The sequence below is a fragment of the Papio anubis genome, chromosome 7 (genome assembly GCF_008728515.1).
Source record: "Papio anubis isolate 15944 chromosome 7, Panubis1.0, whole genome shotgun sequence".
NCBI classification, from domain to species: domain Eukaryota; kingdom Metazoa; phylum Chordata; class Mammalia; order Primates; family Cercopithecidae; genus Papio; species Papio anubis.
In genome coordinates this window covers 45856739-45876850 of record NC_044982.1, presented here as the reverse complement: position 1 = coordinate 45876850, position 20112 = coordinate 45856739, and the positions used below count along the sequence as shown (strand labels likewise).

Below are 20112 nucleotides of genomic sequence, written 5' to 3'. Positions count from 1 at the left end.
TCCTCAGTGGGAGAACAGGTTTCCAATTTCATCAGCTGGACCGAAGTTGTGTGTGTGAGTACTAGGTTTAAAATATTAGAGAAAATGCAGCCTTTCCAGGGCAGCTCTTTTTCTGGGTAGACCAATAGCCAACAACTCGCCTAAGATTTTGACTATTTTTGTTCCTGGTTGGCTCACACAACTCGTATCTAACTCAACTCCTTTAGAGACTCTTCCAGGTGGAATTATTGGATTCGGTCAGAATGGGGAAGGGGCCACTATGCCCTTAAGAGGCTCAGAAGTGCCCACCTAGCTAAGGTCGCGGAACACGCGTGCAGGCGATGAGACTGAGCCTTCGGGTCCCTCCGTGTGAATTGTCCATGGGAGCGAGGTAGGCACACACACTAGTGCGCTGGCTTCGGGCAGCTGGAGGAGGTAGTCTCTAAGAGTCTTTAGCGTTCCCTCCAAGGGAAAGCTAGGAAGAAAGAGAAATGGAACGGAGAGAGCACGTGGGCTACCAGCGACCTCCCTCACCTTAACCCTAACCCACCTGTCCCTGTCAACGCCACGGGCCTTAACAAATCAGGGCAGAAGGTGAGCCGCGACAGCCTGACCCGAAGCGCACTGCAGACCTAGACTGGTGCCTTCACCTTGGGGCCAGGGCTGTGTGGGGGGAAAAGGTCGGTGCTCGCCCTAGGGCTGCCTGCGAAGAAGGAAATACCCGACCTGGCCCCACCAAGAAAGCGGAGCTCCTCCACCTCTAGTCCTGCTGGAGACACCAGAAGCCAGGGCCCCTCTCTCTGCTGCGGAAGTTCTAGTGACAAGCACGGAAAGCGATGCGCTCTCTACCTGGCACCCCTCTGCAGAGCGCGGGGGTGAAGAGTTTGGGTCCGAAAACCAAAGCCAAGACCCCAGGAAGCGAAGAAGGAGACAGGAGGTGTCTGAAGCAAAAAGGGCACTGGGGAATCAGCAGCAGGGCCTAGGCCGCCTCTGAACCGGGCTCCAAGGCCTGCGCCATCTGCCCTGAGCAGGAAGCGCGGGGCCTGGGAGCCAGGGAGCGCTCACACCTGCGGTCCCTGGGACCAGCCCCGCAACCGAGTGTCCAGCTCCGCTTACGTGCCTCGCCCGGAGCTTAGCTCTCAGACTGCGAAGAGGGCGACTGGGACTTGGGCCTGGGAGTTGGCTTCGGGGTACCCAAGGAGACGACAGCTGAGTTGTACCACGAAGCTCAGGCCGAGGCCTCCTCCCTTGTCTGGCCTTCGAGTCCATACTGGCAGCCTCTGCTCTCAGGGACTCCGCGGGCCGGGCCACTAGGCCCCCTGCGTCTGGAGCTGCGCTATGATCCGGGTCTGGAGATGTGCACGATTCTCTCTGAACCGGTGGAGAGGTGGCTCTGCCCCGCGCAGAGTAGAGGACAGCGGCGCGCGAACTTCCCGCGCCTCCTGAGGGCTCAATGGCAAGAACAGTCTCCCGCCTCCGGAGTGCGTGGATGGCAGGAAAAGATCTTCAGTCCTCCTGCTGCTAGAGAAGCGTGGGATACAAGCCTCTATTGGATCCCCAACCTGGAGTCCTGCTTTCAGACTTTGCCGAAGACTTGCAGGCGGTGGAGAGGCAGTACAAAGTGAAGCCTGCTCCAGCCTCAGCCGCCGCCGCATTCGGTGCAGCAGCAGCAGAAGTGCCAAAGCTACAGAGCAGGGGAAGGCCTGCTCCGCGCGGGTTTTGTGCCAGGTGTCCCGTTGGCCCTCAGCGGACAGGGTAGAGCCGCTAATAAGGGTCGCTGCTCAGCAAACTCGGAGCTCGTCCATAAGTGCCAAAGCCACTGCCTCTTCCTGGAAGCCTCCACTCCGGCCCGGCTTTCCTAGCCCAAAGAACAGGTTCCAGAACGGTGGTGCCCGGCCCCAGCGGCGCCCTTCTCCTTCCCTGTAGCTCCCTGGACTTTTGAGCCCCTACCCACTAAGCCAAAAGTTCGGGAACCGGGGGCCAAACCCCTTGGCCTCTGAGAATTAAGGAAGCTTCGTTTTCAGCCAGGAGGTCAAGGCGAGCAGGCAGTGGGGACTCGAACAATCGCATGTTTAGGTTTAAAACGTTAAAAAATAAAAATCACCCGAGTGTTTTTTTTTTTTCATTTCACTTGGCACAATGCTGTATGATTTCGTCCTAAAAACTATTTATAAGCCGTTTTTCATTACTTTTGGCTACCTTTATGACATCTGTAGAGGAGAAACGAAAAGTGGCTTTAGATTCAGTTAAACTGCGATGCCCAGAAGGTAAATTGGAGGTCCCTTAACAGCTGGTTCTCGAAGATTTCCTCGAGGGAAGAAAAAAAATATGGTTAGTTTCCCCTAATTATCTCTCCGAAATGATTGCCAAAAAAACTCAAAGCAATATCCAGCTTTCTTACCTCCTCCTGCTCGTCCCTCTTTAACCCAGACTGAGCCGAGGATGGCGGAAGGAGGCACATTGTACAATTTCTTATTAAACACATCTGGAATATGCGCGCTCTGGATTTAGTACCAGGGGGGTTTTACAAAGAGTTTATGACTGTGACAGAAAATTGTCCTTTTAACAAGTTTACAAGCAGTAATCACGGGGGCTTTTACAGGACCGGCCCTCTTGCTCCTCGCCGAATCTGCAGACATTTCCAAGATTCGCCAACTAAGGGAGCAGGAAGTGGGCCGCGGCGCCCTGCGAGACACAACTTCCACGAGCCTAAAATTATCCCAAGCAGAGCTGGGAGAGTAGGGGGTAGTCACCGGAGTAGGAAGAGAGGGCATGTAAGAAATTAAAGTAATTGGCCCTTCCTATTTTCCAAAGAGATTTCCGCAGCGTCCTTTGAAGCCTGTCAGGGTCATTGAAAGCTATCTTTGTGCAGGGTGTTTGTTTTGGGGAGTGAATGTGAAGAATGTGCAGAGATTCCCTGTGAGAGCCCCTCCTGCAGAGGGTGGCATTTCTCCGTGGCCCAAGACAGGGAGAATAAACACCCTAGTGACTTAAATAAACACCGACTTAATGATCCAAAACACTAACAAGGGAGATTGGGACCCTGAGCTCCCAAACCAAATGATGGTCTCTGAGTGGCTGTGTGCACATCTGTCCATCACTGGGGGAAAAACGACTTTATAAGTAAAAGTGTCTACAGTTAAGTACAGTGACCATTTCTCCCTGGAACTCAAAGCTATTTGACAGTTTTAAAAAATAAGAAGGCCTTGATTTCCCCCCACACACCTCAGTTTTCCAGACCAGAACAGAAAGAATAGGAAAGAGTAAGAAAGAATAATCTATTAATGGTGACATTTACAGATGGGGGAAATCAAAATTATGAAACTGTCATGTCAGAAAATAAATAGACTCTCCCTGGGGAACAATATTTTACAAAGCACAAGCAAGCCAATCCTGTTATCCTGAGTAGAATTTTAATAAATAATGCCATTTGTTTCACTAATTTTAAAAGCTAAATACAGAAGATACATCATTTTGCCCCAGGCAAAAATAATATGGAGCCTACATGATTACTGGGATTTTTCTAGACACTATCCGGCAGCACTGCAAAAGAGCTCCTGTCCTTCTGGTCTGCTTTCTATTTGTACAAATTAATTCACAATGTTTCTATCCTTGTTCTCCTTCCCTTTTTTTGTCTTCAAGCAGATAAATTATTTTTACTTCCACAGTCTTGTCATAAACTTGTTAACACAAAAGAGCTTAGTTAACATATGAATGCTGTGAAGAGATAGTGGTAAACAAAATTGCATATCTAAATAATAAAAGTTAATAAATACCCCAAGGCTAAATTCACTCTTTCTGTCATATAATTAATCTAGTTACTACTCTTGGTTCAGATGATGGCCTTCAAAGTACCCTGCAATTCACAGCCACCATTAAGTAAGAAAGAAAAAAAAGTATTTTTTTTTAAATAGGGCCCAATGATAGCAATACACCACTCACCTTTCAGAAACAGAATCATACTCCTGGTGTTCTACTAAGTTTTAATTTAGACTGCTTTATGTACAATAGAAAAGAAACCTGAAAACACATGCTGTTTTAGTAACAAATACCAGGTTGCCAGAGTCGTTGGCATACCTTTGCAAACTAGAAACTAGAAACAGGAGAAACCCTTAACAGGAGTAGGCTACAGATATGAAAGCTTTGAGGGCATGAGTAATGGCATTCAGGAAAGTGTTTTTTCACATTGGTACATTTTAGAGTTTGTCATTTAACAAAAAAAAAACCCAAGAAAACAAACAACAACCAAAAAATCCCACTAAATTTGACAAAAATAGTTGCATTACTAATGGTCACGTCTATTTCTGTCTCACATAGAGAGCATTAAGACATTTAGGCACTTGTTTTTTCCTCCTAATACTGTTCTTTTAATCTACATTAAATTGTTTAACACTAAATATGAAAAATGTAAACTTAATTTTTCCTCATCAAAGAGTCATAGATTGTGTTTTTCCTATTCACCTTAAGAATGTAATCAGTTCTTCCGAGCCTGCAAGCTCTTATTTTCACTATTTTTATCTCCCTTTCTCTTTCTCTCTCCATTTCCTTTTCCTCTTCACAACACATTTCTCCATATATAAATTAAAAGTAAATAATGAAAAGCCAGTTGATTTGTAATTCCCGTTCATTGAAAAAAAAAAGAAAGGCTGCTGAAACAGGCGTATCAGTTGCCCAGAACTGAGACTGGGTGCCTGGGTGCTTTTGTTTGTTTGGGTTTTTATTATTATTATTATTATCATTATTATTATTATTATTTATCCCCTGATCTCTGCATTGGGAAGGAAAATGCAAAAGTGGAAAGAGTTGGAGAGAAGAGGGAGATTAAGCTTGAGATCGCTGTTGGTTTTGATTTTTAAAAAGATATTTGTGAAAGTCCACCATTCCTTTATGCGCAAAGAACTCCAGAAACAAGCTGCAAAAATGTTCCTGATTTCTATTTACAAGTGTCCCTAGTCGCTGCAGTGGTTGCTGCTCCAGGCATCCCTTCGAGGCCCCAGTCCCTCCCCACTTAGGAACCCAAGTCCACCAGACTGGAGGTGAGGGGGCCGAGCAGAGAGTCTTGGAGCTGATGCTGGTGGGCCTGCAGACCGTGACTCGGCTGCGAGGCTGTTAAGCCCGGGAGAGAATAGTTTGAGCTCCTGGCGTGGCCCATATTGCCCTGCAGCAGAAGGACCGAGTTCTGGTCTGGACTTTGGGGAGGTGAGAATTCCTCTTCTGAGCTGGACATGAGCGGCTTGCCCCCTTCCAGAGGAGAGAGTTGGTTCTGCTTGTTGGAGGAGGAGTTATTGTTTTCGGTGTTCTCCCTAAGAAATAGAGGACAACACCATATGGTTAAAAAAAAAAAAAAAAAAGTAGGTTAAAAAAAAGTGTGAGATGGAGGGAGGGGAGCTGGAAGGAGGAAAGGGCCATTGTGCAATCTGTCACCAACCCAAATGGAGGAGCTCTACCCTTCCACCCATCCCCAAGGGTAATGGGGGAGGTGAGGAGTCAGAGGAGCCTGGAGAAATGGAGAGCTACAGACAGAGCCTCCTGTTAGGAGCCAGGTCCTTTTCTCTTTCAGATTTCAGAAAGCGATAGATTAGCAGGATTTATTTGAAACATACAAAATATATGTTTTAAATTTTGTTCAAGCATATCAACTAGCACCATATTTAAATGTAACTAACTTTGAAAATCTTTCAATAGATATTGGTGATAAAGAAATGATAGAGGACAGAGTCCAATGCACAAATGTTTGGGGTGAATCAAGTCCATTGCCTTGTTCCCATATGAGGAGACAAACATCCCGTTTTCCTGCCCCAGCCCAGAGTTGGTGGTTTTGGAGACACAGGACAGGTCATGGGAAGTGGTGCCCAGAGCGGCCCAGTGACCTGAGTAAACACAGGGAGCGCAGCCAGTCTCTCTGATTTCATCTGGAGTCGGCCCTCGGGCCTGGCTTATAGGACGGCCGTTTTGCAACTAAAGGCTAACTGCAACCCTACAATCCCTGATCCTGTGTTACTTGCTAACCCTTCAGCCCCTCGTGTCCCCCTCTCAAACTTCTACCAACACCCACCCTAACCCATCCTTTCTGGGCAGGGGAAACTTCGCCGCCCGGCACAGGCTGCCAGCGGGCGCCGCGCTCTGGGGCGTCAGTCCCGGCACTCGGTGCCGGTTAACTTCAGGATTCGCTTCCCTTGCCGCTTCCGCCTTCCGAGTGCTCGCCGGTCCTCCCGACTCCTCGCGCCTGTCTCCTCCTTTCTTTCCCCTTATTCTCACAGTCTCTGTCTCCCGGCAAGCCCATTTCAGCAGAATTTATCCTGGCTCTGGTTTTCCACTAAGCAAGAAAGGAAGCAAGATCTTCCGCCCCTAGTCTTGGAAGCGAACAAAGGAAAACCTAAGCGGCCCCTGCGCTCAGATTTCCCCCCAACTCTTTGGCTTCGCAGAGCGCTCTCCCCGCCACAGCCACCTCCCCACCGTTCTTCCGAATCTCTGTCGGAAACTCTACAGAGAACAGAAGGAGCCTGGCCAGGTGGCCGAAGGTGTTGCCCTGAGGTGGGGGAAGGTAGAGACCAATTTTGAAAACATTGCCTTATGAGCTCCAGTGCGAGAGAAGGCTGCGAATGGAGACCCTTTCCTCGTCTGGGCAGGCGGCGCGTTCAGCCAGACCGACGGGCTGCAGTGCCGGGCCACGCGCGAGCGAGCACGACGAGGATCAACCCTTTCTTAATTTGGGGCGCCGGGGAGTAAATGCAGCGCCAACTCTCTCCAGAGCTCTCTTTTTGGTGTGTTTTTAAAAGACCCCGCCCTTTGTCCAGCTAGTGAGAAATGAAGCAGGCGACCCCTAATCCAAAAGACTATCGAGAGAGAGCGGTGGAGAACCCGCAAGGAGTGGGGGCAGAGCCAATGTCTCAGACCAGCCTCACCCCTCTGGGGAGCGAAGAGGAGAGAGGTTCGCTAACCTCAGCTCCCTCCGAACTCCTTTCCTTGCGACACCAATCAACACTTCACTGCCCGTTGATTTAGAAACTCACTCTCCACCCACCACTCCAAGCCGCGGCCAGCCAGGGAGGCATGAAAACCAAACCTAGCGCCAATATTTCCCGACACTCACATCCCAGAGAAACCCACGCGCGGGTGCTCAAAGCAAATGAGGCCCCATTCTTAGCAAGGAACCTCAGAGTTCATGAACTTTCGCTGTAGCGCTGCGGAGGCCTGCGCGCCGCCCCGTGGACGGGCTTCGGCCGGCCGGGAGGACTTGGTGGCTGGTGCCTGCGGGGGCGGGAGGGGGCGAAGGGGAAAGGAAGGCTTCCTGGGGTCGCCCGAGTCGCGGGAAGCACGCCGCGTACCTTTCCTTGGCCTCCGCGGCCCGGTCTCTTTGCCTCCGGTTCTTAAACCAGTTGCTGACCTGCGTGGTGGTGAGGCCGGTAGCTTCGGCCAGCTCCCGCTTCTCGCGCGGCGAGGGGTAGGGATTGTGAGCGTACCACTCCCGCAGGACACCCCTCGACTTCTCCTTGAAGCAGTAGCTGGTCTCCTCGCCGTCCCAGATAGTGCGCGGCAGTGGAAATTTTCGGCGCACCCGATATTTGCCCACGGCGCCCAGGGGTCGGCCGCGCAGCTTCTCGGCCTCCACATAATGCGCCTTCAGCCACAGTTGCTGCAGTTTGGGGTGGTTGTGAGGCGAGAACTGGTGGCTCTCCAGGATCTTGTAGAGCTCACGGAAGTTGCCACGGTGGAAGGCGACCACCGCCTTGGCCTTGAGCACGCTCTCGTTCTTGTGCAGGTGGTCGCAGGCGGGCAGTGACCACAGGAACCTACCCAGGCGCTCCAGGTTTCCGCCTTGCTGCAGAACCTCGCACACGCATGCCACTTGCTCCTGCGTAAAGCCAAACGACGGCAGCATCGACATGGCTGGGGCCTGCCGGGGCGCACGGCCCAGGCGCACGCGGCAGGGAGCAGAGCCGAGAGGCAGGGGGCGGCGGCCGCAGGGAGGGGGGCGCGGCTGTTCCTAACCTCCTCCTTAGGCTTTGCAAAGGCGAAAACCCGAGTCAGAACTTGGAGGTGGGCAGCCAAGCAAGAGAAGGCGGAGGAGTAGGGTACGCTCTGAACATGGGACCGCCGGCGCACTCAGTAGCCTTTAGGGCCTTGCTGCCTCCGACCTCCCGCCCGGTGGATGCTGCTAGTTGCCGGGGAACTTGGTTTCTGTTCTCCCCGCAGCGGCCTTAAAGCTCGCAGCGTCCCCGGCACGCTGATTGGCTGCGGGCGGCGCCTATCCCGGGCTGGCCAGCCAGCGCGCCGCCCGGCTGGGCAGAGAGGCCGCGCCGCCCATCGAGGCCGCACCGCCCAGCGCGGGGAGGGCGAGGCTGAGGAGCTGGGGGTTGGGGGTGTTACCGGGGCTGCGCAGGGAGGGAGTGGTGGGAGGAGAAGGAAGAGGAAAGGTGGGAAGCCAGTTGGGGTCTGAGGGAGCTGCGCTGCGGAGGTGTGGGGAGATAGAGAGTGGGTGAGCGCGTGAGGACCCTGCAGCGCGGGACCCGTCACCAGTATCACCTAAGGGGAGTCGCGCAAAACTCCGCACAAATCAATTACTCCAAACCTTAATTCCTCCCCTCTCCCTCCGTACTCTTGCTTTCATCCCTTACAAACTTGCCCTTTCCCGGTGAGCTCATATTTAATTACTTTAACGTTGGAATGAATAAATAATGGATTGATGAATAGCTTATGGAACGCGATAAATAATTCAAGAGCAGACCTGGGTCTCCGCATGCAGCCTCTGGAGCAGTGGCTTCTCTTCGGGTTGGCTTCAACTCGAGAAGCCAACCCTATTTCCTTCCCCCTCCCCCCACCAACTCCCACTGTCCTCCCCCAGCTGCCGCACACCACCCTCCAAAGGGCACAAGTACTCCCAGTCGGACAGCGTTTCCCTCATTCACAAAGGACCTCCATGATTTGAGACCAGGCAAAGAGGTGTTTCGGGCATACTTGCTGAGCACCTAGAGACTCAGAGCGTTCATTTGTGATTTGGTATCTTAATGTTCTGCGGTTGAAACCAGCAGGTTCCTGAAGCTTCTGGACTCAATTTCCCCATCTGTGCTGTTGCGTTTTCCAATGCCACTTCTGCTACTGAGGAATGCCGAGAAGCTTTACTTGCTATTAGCAAAAATGCTTTGGGAACCTCGTACGAAAGGCGCTGGATGTGGTGTAAATTAAATAAAATTGTGCCCGGCTCCAATAACCGTCCGGTTGTAACATAATCCTTACCCTGCTCTGAGAGGGACACTGCCCTCAAAGCGAGGACGACAGCGGCTCCAAGAAGATTAAATAAAGAGGGGTGTGTGTGTGTGTGTGTGTGTGTGTGTGTGTGTTGCAATGCTGGCCTATTTTGCTGCCAAGGAATGAGAGATGTACTGCAATTTAAGTCCCATCATCTGCTGTTTTGTTTATGTGTGGAGAATGCTTAGTAAAACTGCACAAACAAATAAAGTTGTAATTATCTTAAGCCTCATTTGCACACCTGGTTCCAAAGCAATTATTAAAAAGATTTTGAAGACAATTAGCCTCTCTAAACAAAGATAATCTATTGTCAGTAGCTGAGACCAGCAGGAGATAAGAACAATGCGTGGAGATAAGGGAAGCCAAATGGTGGAAGGAGAGTGACTTTATGACTATACTTATCTCTGATTAGATAAGTTCAAAACAGAATTCTAAGTACACTTCAAAAATGCTTTTGATTTCAATGTGCCCTCTTAGTGAGTGGTGAAGAACAAACTGTAGGCTCCTTAAACTAGCTTGTCTTCTTTAAATATGTTTTGATTCCTTTAGTGAAAGAGCCCAGCACCACAGAACCTTTTGCATATTGAGATGCAAGTGGGAGAAGGAGAAGCAGTGTCTGGGTTTCCCCTTTTATTATTAATATGGTTTTAAAATGATGCACCCAGTACAGTGCACCCTGCAACATACATTCTAAACTCATATAGGGTTCCCACCTCAGGGTTGCCACATGGGAGATTCCAAGTAGACAGGAAGCTGCTTCTCTGCTGAACATAATGCTTTCTGCATCCTGGAAACTCTTGCTTATTCCATGCAATTAGATCTTGGAAGCAGATGCTTATATTTCATTACCTTAGGCTTTTAAAAAAAAATGCATTTAATGGGTGTGCATTCTTTCAAAAGAGCCTCTGCCATATAGTATGCCCAATGACTTTCTAAACTGGAAGCCTGGCACTGCTAAACCCAGAGCCACCTCTGGTAATTTCCCCTCACTGTCTCATTTTAGTGCTTATGATGTTTCACATGAAGTCTTAAGGAGCTGCAGTGTCCTCCCAGAAGGAATGTCTCTGCTTGAAACAGTCCTTATTGACATGGCAGCTGTGTGAGGACCGGAACGGAGGCTTAAACCCGGCTCTAAAAAATCAGTTAATACCCTAAAGTCTGGAGCAAGTGCGCACAATTACAAGGAGGGGAGGGTCTTTAAGCACAACCACGTCTCTTGAAAGACGAACAGTATGTTGAGTATGAGGTCTGCTTTGTAATTAACAATTCTGTATAAGGAAATGAGGCATAGCCTGGACAAATAAGGGCAGGTATACATTTACAGAGGATGACAGAGAGCAGAGAGATGGCAATTAGACACGAATAGGACCACCTTTCCCCCCACCCCACCCCGGCTTCCTCCAGACCTACCTGCCTATTTCTTTTTACTTGTCTTCAAAAGGAACCAGGACGTACTATACATTGCCGTCAACTGGGAAAACGACGTGTAGAAGCTGTGATTGCGGGAACCCGGGTAGGAGAGAAGAGGTGCTCTTCCTCGGAGGCCGTGACTGGGCCCGCCAACATTTTTCCTCCCGCTTAATCCAATAGATCGAGTAACTGGAAATGGAAAGTGCTCTGCGCTTTATACCAAGGAGTCTACCTGCTATTTCGATCCCTCGGTTAGGGGAACCAATTGTTATAAATGTTAATTATTGGCTCGGATATATAAGGTTTCCCAAAATGGAATCTTTTACTGAAAATCACTAAAAAAGATAAAATGACATGAATTTACAAACCACCTAAACCAAATGATCCATTTAAAATCGCACGCAGAAAGGTTTGAGTTGTTCTGGTAACATAAAACCTTTGCTGTCAATGCAAATCTCACGAAAAGCAGAGATGCGTTGGAGATTTAAAGGAAACAAGCAACTCTAGCCAGCGGCTGCTGCCCTCGCCGCAGCGCGGCTCGGGAGAGAACACCGCTGGCAAGGAGCGCCCGATGCCAGGTTTCGGCTCTCCAGTGCCTCCTCTGTGCAGGTAACGGCCGCGTGCGCATAATTAGTCGACAAAAAAGCATTCAATGGGACAGCATTAGCAGTTGCTAGGGTTTCTCAGCTGGGTTCACATAGGCCTTGATGCAAACACCCCTAGCTGGGACCCACTTGTTTCCCTTCTGGCTTGGAGCAAGATACTTTGGGGCTCCCGGGCAGCTTTGTTGGAATTCTTTCACCATCCAGAACGACGGTGAGGATCCTACTCTACCTACAAATATTTGGAAAGGGAGGGCACAGAGAGGTGTTTCTTCAATAAATTCGTGTCATCGCTCTGGGGCAGTGCGGAGACTCCCCAAATCCGGGCTGAAGTGCCAAAATTATTTTTCTTGTGCTTAGTAGGAAACTCCGGGTGCCCTCGACCCTTGGGAACTCCGACTCTGACGGCCGGCGTGGCGCCGGAGCAGCAGCCCACCTGTTCCTGGGGGACGCCGCTCCCCACGAGGTCTGAATAGGCCTGGGGCTCAGGCAGAGAGATTTGCGGACTCAGAGAAGAGAAACCCAAAACCAGTCCATTAGTAAATGAGTTTTGTGTTGTCAAGGTTCTTTCCCATCCACTTGCTGTTCTGAAAAATAGATCACGTTTCGTTATCTTTAATGGGAATCTGCAACGTGACACCGGATCCGCGCGGCCCCCGCCTCCCTCCCTGCCTCTCTCTGCCTGGCGGAGGGGAGCAGGCGGGCCTCCTCAGCTTATTTCTGAACAATGAAGATTTGTCTGTTCCCCAAGTGTATTTATCTATGTACGGAGGGAGGAAGTTTTCTCCTGGAAGCGGGAAGCTCGAGAGCAGAGCCTCCTACTTCCTTGGTGCGAAAACGCTGCGCTGGCCCAAGATTCAGGGCGACCGCCGCCCCCCACCACCACCACCGCCCACACCTGGACAAACAGAGCCAGCTGTGAGCCTGACTCGCCGCTGAAAACCGTGCCGCCCCGCGCGACTCCCGAAAATACCATCTCCGTATTGTCTCGAGGTCGGGGAAGGGAGAAAGAGAGAAACACACACAGACTGATGGACCGACCGAGGGTCAAGCGCTGGGAGAGAGCTCAGATTGGAGGGGAACAGAGCTGGGGTGTGTGTCTTTGGAAGAGTTATCCTCTCTCTCCCTCTACGTGTGTCCTCGCGGCAGGTCTTTCCCAGAGTGTGTCTCTGACTCTTTTATCCATCTGAAAGAGGACGCTCGTTCATTCTGTCTGTATGTGAACCTGTTTCTCATTCTCTCTCCTTATCTCTCTCTTCCTCTCTTTCTCCTCTTTCTCATTGATTTTCCTGTTCCTCTTCCTCTTTCTTCCTCCTTCCCTCCCTCTCCCCCCCACTACGTCCCCCGCCGGCTCTCGGCCCTCATTTTTATCTCTCCGGGACTGGGCACTGTGAGGTTTCACAGAGTGTGTTTATGTCACCCACTGACTGAGGCAGCGCAGGTAAGTTCACTTGAGAGTAGACCCTCAAGTCTGGGCGGTGTAGTAGGCCTTACTTGGCGAGAACCTTTCACGGGGAGTGGAGGGCGGGCAAAAGATGGCCTGGCCTGCAGGGAGGGTGGGCAAAGGTGTATTGGCCACCTAGGGGAGAAAAGGGCTAACCAGCTGCCCTCAGAGAAAGCTCTGACCAATCGCCAGGTTTGAGCTAGAAGACCCTACTCAACATCAGATGGCAACTACCTCTCTGGAAAGTGGTGCCAAGGTGTCACAAGAAACAATTCTTAAGAATTTAAGGGACTCCGCGCCCCCCGCCCCACCCCCCGCCCATTCCCTGTCTTTTAAAATCTCTCCTTAGGGCAGGTTTATGAAATGAAACTCTCCAAAACCGCTTATCTTCCATTGAATTTCCAATCAACTTTTTTTTCTCAACTTATGTACATCCTGAATACCACATCTGTCTAAGCTAAAAAGAATTTCCTTTTGGGAGGTGAAAGCCTGCAGCTCCTCCTGTTCAGAGGAAAGTGCTAGTGACGGTAATGCAGGGTGACACTAAATAAACAGTTAGGGTGGACTGGAAAGATGGAGTTAATTATCCAGTGAGCTGTATTTCAGCCCGGACCATCAGGGGCTGATTTGTTTTGGCTCATATTTGGAGGAAGGAGACAAACCACTCTCTTCTCCACATCTCCTTGGGATCCTGATCATTCATGTCTTCAACAAAACAAAAAACAAAAACCACTACCCAGGTATCACTGCTTCACTTAAATTTTGGTTTATTACTCCTCTGCAGGCTCTGAAAAAAATGTCCACTCCATTGCCCCATATCCCTGGAGGGAAGAACCAAAGCGACTCAAAAATGCACTCCCACGAGAAAAAAAAATGAAGTTATTTAGAGTCCAAATGGTAAGGAGGCCCAATGACAAGGAAAGCAGACATTTAGGGCTCCTCCCCATCTCTTCACTTGAATTCTTACAATAAACTTATAAAACTACGTGTTTATAAAAACTAAGATATTGGCTTGGTTTCATGATGGTTTTACTCCACTCTCCAAAAAATCAGGCTTCGTGAAATTTGAAATGCAATTAGATTTATCGTTAGCGTGATTCATTGACTATCTGGTTTCCTCAGGTAAACTTGCACTTACATATAAATCCTAGTAATTTGAAACTTCTCCCTCCCCACTTTGCCTCCCCCACTCCCCCACATTCTGATATTAATAATCCCCGGCTGCCCCTCTTTCCGGGTCATTACGGTACTGCTGGTCTCTAATCAATCCTAATGCGATGGCAATTGGAGTCCCTGATGACTGCGGCTCGGGTTTCTTGTAATGGCTCTACCACATTTTCCTGGACCTCCTTCTTTAACCTGAGATGCCAGGGGGACGAGTCTCTTCTCGGCTGCTGATTACTTCAAGATGTGGGGGCTGGTTTGAGCTGAAGGATAAAGACACGCGCACAGCGTGGCTGCCACAGCAGGCTGGGCGGCTGGCGAGAGCAGACATCTGCACGCGGGGCGCTGCCACCCGAAAACCTTTCGTTACTCTCTTTTCTTTCCCCCCAGTTTCCAGGCCCAAACTCACCCTGGTGGACCGAGATGAAGATTCTTAGAGCAGATTTTTTTTTTTTTTTTTTCCTGGTGCGGAAAGGCCTGGTGGTCTCTGGGACTCTCCAGTTATCGAGCGTTCCCACCCTACAGCGTCCACCCAGCCGCAGGCCTGCCCCTGGTTCAGGAGTGAACGCCTTCTCTCATTGCAAAGAGCCAGCTTCTCTTTCCTTCGGGTCGTTTCTCCCGATGCCTTCCTCCTCCCCAATTGCCCAATTGTAGAGTGGGTGTCCTGAAGAGAGACTGGAATCTCCGTCCCCCCCCCCCCCCTCCGCCCCCATCTCATTCACTAACCCTTGACCTTTCTCCTGTTCCTTATCCCAGCAGTGCCTGAAGTTCCCAACCTGTTCCTGACCCAAAACCCAGACCCTGAGACCAGAAGCTTGGCCTGGTCCTATTGGGATTTGACCTCTTCTCCCTCGACCTTTGGGGATTCGTCGCTGGGAATCCTTAGCCTTTAGAGATAAAGGGCCAACACTCCTTTCTCGCTGGTGCCACCCGGAGAGGACCACAAGTGGGAACTTGCGCCTGCCTCCCTTCTCCCCGGCCGAAAGCTCTAGTTCGCCTCCCCTACTCCCGGTCCAGGCTCGGCAGCCAGGCAATCAGCATGCTCGCGGCATTTGTATTCTTCCATTTCTCAGCCTAAGCCTTTTAGTGTAACCAGAGCTCAGGATAATTGCCACGTCTCTGCCGTGATACTTTTTAAAACAAGATAATGCTTCTGAATTGCGGAAGAAAGTGCTGCGGACAAATTGGGCGCTGAGCTGCTGAGATGGATCGCTTTGTTAGTTGGGGCCAGTGGTTTGTGACTCAATTAGTGCATTTCTGGGAGCCGCCTGTGTTGTGCAGTAGGGTCAGCTGGAAGCAAACTACCCCTGTGGCACCCAGGAGCGGGTAGGAATTCGGGGGGGTGGGAGCACTTCAGGCTGGTACCTCAGTCGGTGCATACTCACGCCGTGAATCTCTTTTTGCGTTCTCACGCAAGCATATTGTTCGGATTCTAAAGGATCCAGATTTTCGCGGACAGAAGCTCGACCGCTTCTGTTCCCAAAAGGGCCGCGCGGCGTTTGTCTGAATGACCAGTCCTCTGAGCAGTGCGAAAAGAGACATTGGGTAGAGGGTGCTGGGAAGGTGCCCACTCACCCATGCTCCTCTGCGCGTCTCGCCCACTCGCTTAGGCTTGGACTTTGAAACAAGGTTTCCAACACCGCGGCAGTGCTTGACAAAGCCCTCCTGGAAGCCAGCAGGGTGAGGCTGCCAGCAAACAGGCGGGCTGCGAGGGACGCTTTTAGGACTTGGAAGAAGGCCGTAAGATGTTTCCTTACCTCTACTCAAGTTCACCCGCCACCCTCACCCAACACCCGGGTGCAGACCCGGGTCCACGTTTCGCGGACTGATCCTGGGCCTCAGAATAACACGCTGTGCCAGGTGCGCGAGCGCAACCAAGTATCCGCGCGTGGACGCCGGGGGAGGCTTCACCGCCCGGTGTGCTCGCAGCCCTTTCCGCTGGCCGGCAGCGCGGGGTCTCGGAGAGCTGGGCCTCACTCGTCGCCCCGCCGCCTACACCAGAAACTCCCTCCCCGGGCTGCGCGGGAGCTCTCGGGTGCCGCGTCTGCGCGGGGCCGACTCAGCCCAGGCTTGTAGCCAGAGGTCGCGCTATCGCGCCGGGCTGGCCTGAGGGCCGGGACGCGGGCAGGCTTCGGCCCTTGCTCGCTGCTCTCTGGGGTTGTTCCCTCGGGCGGTGCGTGGGGCCCACAGGCGTTGGGGCATGAGGAAAGAGGGGCCGGGGCCTGAAGGGCGGGGACCACAAGGAGGCGCGGGGAGGTCAGTGGAGTGGAGAGCCGGCGCAGGCCGGCGGCGGCGCGGCCGGAGGAGAAAGAGGGCGCTGTCTTCCTGGCAAAGGAGTTTTCGCCCGGCCGGCAGGAACCGAAACAAAAAACAAAAACAAGAAAGAAAATCTGCCCGGCCGAGCCCCCGGAGTGAAGAGCGCGCGGCAAGAAGGGTCTGGGATAGCGGAGCGGATTCTCGGCCCAAAGCCCGGGGACCGCTCAGCCCACCTTGGCCTCGCCAGCGCCACGTAGTCCCGGACGGGACTTGCGAGGAGGGAGTTTTCTTTGGCTTCTTTAGCTGTCTCCATAATCGCCTTTAGAGCCATCCCTCCCTCACTTTTTCCCTCCAAAAACTGGAGGCGTTGGGATAAGGACGGCGACGCTTCGCTGGCGAATGAGGTGCCTCAGTTTGCGCGAGACGAGCGGGGGAATCGGGATCTCCTTTCAGTAAGCGGAGCCGGCTTCTCGGTTTCGTGGAACCTGCGGCCGGAAGCCGCGACCCTAGCCAGTCCTTCGCGTCGAAGCGCCGCAGCAAGTGGACTTAGTTTGGCCGCGCATTACCCAGGAACAGCAAAGAGATGGAAGACCGTCTCATTTACCGTCACTAACTGGCCGGGAAGCGCACGCAGAGACCAATAAGGTCCCAAAGACAACTACTATCAACCATTCTCCACCCAAATCCACGCATCAAAAAAACTGAACTCGTGTTAATGCGGGTGAAACAGCTATCCCTCCATTCCAAAAGTACATACTTCTCTGTCATCTACCCAGGATAATGTGTTCTTGCCATGAGCGTAGTAAACCAGGCAAAGCAAAACAAAAGGATCCCAGACTCACTTCTCTTCTGCCTTGAAAGGTCACTCTGGATTCATGGACGTAAAGGCCCTCCTGATTTGTACATAGATACTAGAGCCGATCATCTCCATCCACGTCTGCCGCCAGAGCGCCTCAAACTCCAGTGTCTATTTGAATTTCCTGGGAAGTCTTGACTCTTCTGTAACCCCTCCAGCAGAATCCAGAATCCAGGTGGCCTTGTAGTTCCGCCTTTGGCAGGAGAGCTATTTCCTAGGAGTAACTGGGTGGGCTGCAGTCCGTCTGCCTCTTCACATTGAGAAGCGCTTCTCTTGTGGGAACGTCTGTTTCTATTCAGCCGATTTTCTAATTTCTTTGATCAGCCTAAATATTTTCTTGGCAAACGGAAATTGACCATGCCATGAATATGATAACAACCTGCTTGGAAAAAAAGCTATTTTGTTTCCAAGCAGGAGGAAAAAAAGGGGTGGGGGACGGTGGAGGAGGCTGGCTGTTAGGAATGCCTGTAACAGATTCCAGCATATACATCTTTTTGCAGTCTCTGAAGCAGCTTTGTGAAAACTGCCTTTTCTCTTGAAGCTTCTTTCCTTTCTCTCCTCTCAGTTAAAAACACACCTGGTCTCCTAAAAGCCTTTGATACTCTTTATTAAATAATAGAACTTCAATGGATGCCTCAGGAGACTTTCCCTTTAAAACACAGATGAAAGGCAAGGTTAATACAATGTTCTCTTAATCCCTTTGCCTTCTGAGTCAAAATAAATATTTTCTTCTGCATGTGATTGTACATCCTGCCATTTGGCTATGGCTATAAGCAAATTGACGGTAATAAAAGTGTTTTGAGGCTGTGTATTAAATGCCGTTCTCTTGAAACCAAGGGAGGGGAGGGAGGAGCCTTACTTCACAGGCAAGAATTGGTGGATTTCTGAAAAAGCTGCAAGAAAAGGACCTTTCACCTCTCATTAGTGATGCCATCAGTGCTCAGGCAGAGTGGAGCTGAGGTCATGTTACATATGGCACACAGTCTGCTCAGCACTTGAAACGTCAGCTTTGAAATTTTAGAGAGGGGAAAGGTCATCTTTAATAAGCTAAAGTCTGGGGCTCCCATTGCCCTCATTGCTAGCTGGGTGGGTGTCCATATGCTTCAAACCCTCTGCACAAGTTTTTTTTTTTTTTTTCTTTTTCTTTTTAATTTGCAGTTTTAAGCTGATTTTTGTTTCTTCGTTGAAATCTTAATGTTTTCAGCTGTTAATACTGCAAAAGGCCTTTCATTTTTATAACAACTTTGTCATCTTTCCTTTTCTTTTCATGCAATCATAAAACTGTCTGTTCTGAGTGATAGCTTTTTAGAGCTCAACTTCCCAGGAGAAATGAAGTGTATCTGTCCATCTGCATACATGAATCCAGACATGTGGGCTATAGGGTTACCCTTCTGAATGGGTAATTTAGACTTCACTCTTGTATACTCATTATTTACTGAACCTTCAAAACATTGAAACTTCCATATTATATGAAAACACTAGTTTATGAAAACTTCCTGGGTACTACTAAAATTTTTCATGCCAGTTACTGAAATTTCACATTTTATTTTTACCGTATGGGAGAAACTCCCAAATCAGAATATACTGCTTTTTGTAGAAAGCCTGAAATTAAGACTACCCAACAGATCCTATAATGGTAGATACAGTACTGAAAAAAAGGTGCTAACATCTCACTTCCTTGTTCAGAAAATATTAGAAACATTTGTGATTGTTTCATCCTCATATTTGTTTAAGAAGTGAAGTCAACCAAACCAAAGCAACTGGCCACACATGGTAGCTCACGCCTGTAATCACACACTTTGGGAGGCCAAGGTGGGCGGATCACCTGAGGTCAGGAGTTCAAGACCAGCCTGGTCAATATAGTGAAATCCCATTTCTACCAAAAATACAGAAATTAGCCGGGCATGGTGGCGCATGCTTGTAATCCCAGATACTTAGGAGGCTGAAGCAGGAGAATCACTTGAACCTGGGCAGCAGAGGTTGCAGTGAGCTGAGATCGCACCACTGCACTCCACCCTGGGTGACAGATAAGACTCCATCTCAAAACAAAACAAAACCAAAAAACCAAAGCAACTGAATTATCCCCAGATCTCTTCACAGACACCGTAAAGATGGATAAAAATACTTTTATGTAGGCCGGGCGCGGTGGCTCAAGCCTGTAATCCCAGCACTTTGGGAGGCCGAGGTGGGCGCATCACAAGGTCAGGCGTTCAAGACCGGCCTGGCCAACATGGTGAAACACCGTCTCTACTAAAAATACAAAAATTGGCCGGGCCTCGTGGCACTCGCCCGTAATCCCAGCTACTCAAGAGGCTGAGGCAGGAGAATTGCTTGAAGCCAGGAGGCAGAGGTTGCAGTGAGACGAGATGCACCACTGCACTTCAGCCTGGGAGACAGAGCGAGACTATGTCTCAACAAAAATAATAACAATACTTTTATGTAACCCTGTAAGGCACTTCTCAATAGTGATTTGTTACTCAGTTCCAGAACATTTTTTTTTTCATATGGACCCACAGTCCAAGAGGAGCAGCCTCAGCACACCATTATATGCATTCCTCACTTATTTTTCTTTGTATCTGTCAACCCATTTTTTTTTTTTTAACCTTTTTTAGAGATGGGATCTTGCTACATTTCCCAGACTGCACTCAAACTCCTGGGCTCAAGCAATCCTCCCACCACAGCCTCCTGAGTAGCTGGGACTATAGGCATGTGCTAACATGCCTGGCTACTTGTCAACCTTTTTCTTTTTTTTTTTTTTTTTGAGACGGAGTCTCCCTCTGTCGCCCGGGCTGGAGTGCAGTGGTGCGATCTCTGCTCACCGCAACCTCTGCCTCTGGGATTCAAGCAATTCTCCTGCCTCAGCCTCCCGAGTAGCTGGGATTACAGACGCCTGCCACCATGCCTGGCTAATTTTTGTATTTTAGCCAGGCTGGTCTCAAACTCCTGACCTCAGGTGATCCACCCGTCTCGGCCTCCCAAAGGGCTGCGATTACAGGCGTGAGCCACTGCGCCCAGCCCTTGTCAACCCATTTTATCTGTTTATGTATACCAGATTCTGATTCTTTTTCCAGTTTTTTCTTCTTTTTTCATAAAAGTTACATATCTTGGGCTTATAAAATTAACTTTAAAAATAACACAACAATGTATGCTAA

General features: G+C 50.2%; 1 protein-coding gene and 1 long non-coding RNA gene across 2 annotated transcripts; one reads left to right on the top strand and one right to left on the bottom strand.

Moving 5' to 3' along the window:
• Positions 1-2497: 2497 nt before the first annotated feature.
• Positions 2498-8177, bottom strand: SIX1 (SIX homeobox 1). The gene is made up of 2 exons (XM_021941277.2): positions 7308-8177; positions 2498-5282 (listed from the first exon to the last, which is right to left on the bottom strand). Exons 1-2 carry the CDS (start codon positions 7865-7867, stop codon positions 4988-4990), a joined length of 855 nt encoding a protein of 284 aa, XP_021796969.1. The 5' UTR covers positions 7868-8177; the 3' UTR covers positions 2498-4987.
• A 3633-nt stretch (positions 8178-11810) lies between these two features.
• LOC110743788 lies at positions 11811-13687 on the top strand. The gene is made up of 2 exons (XR_002523381.2): positions 11811-12332; positions 13469-13687. It is a non-coding gene; the product is annotated as an uncharacterized LOC110743788 (long non-coding RNA).
• Positions 13688-20112: the final 6425 nt, after the last annotated feature.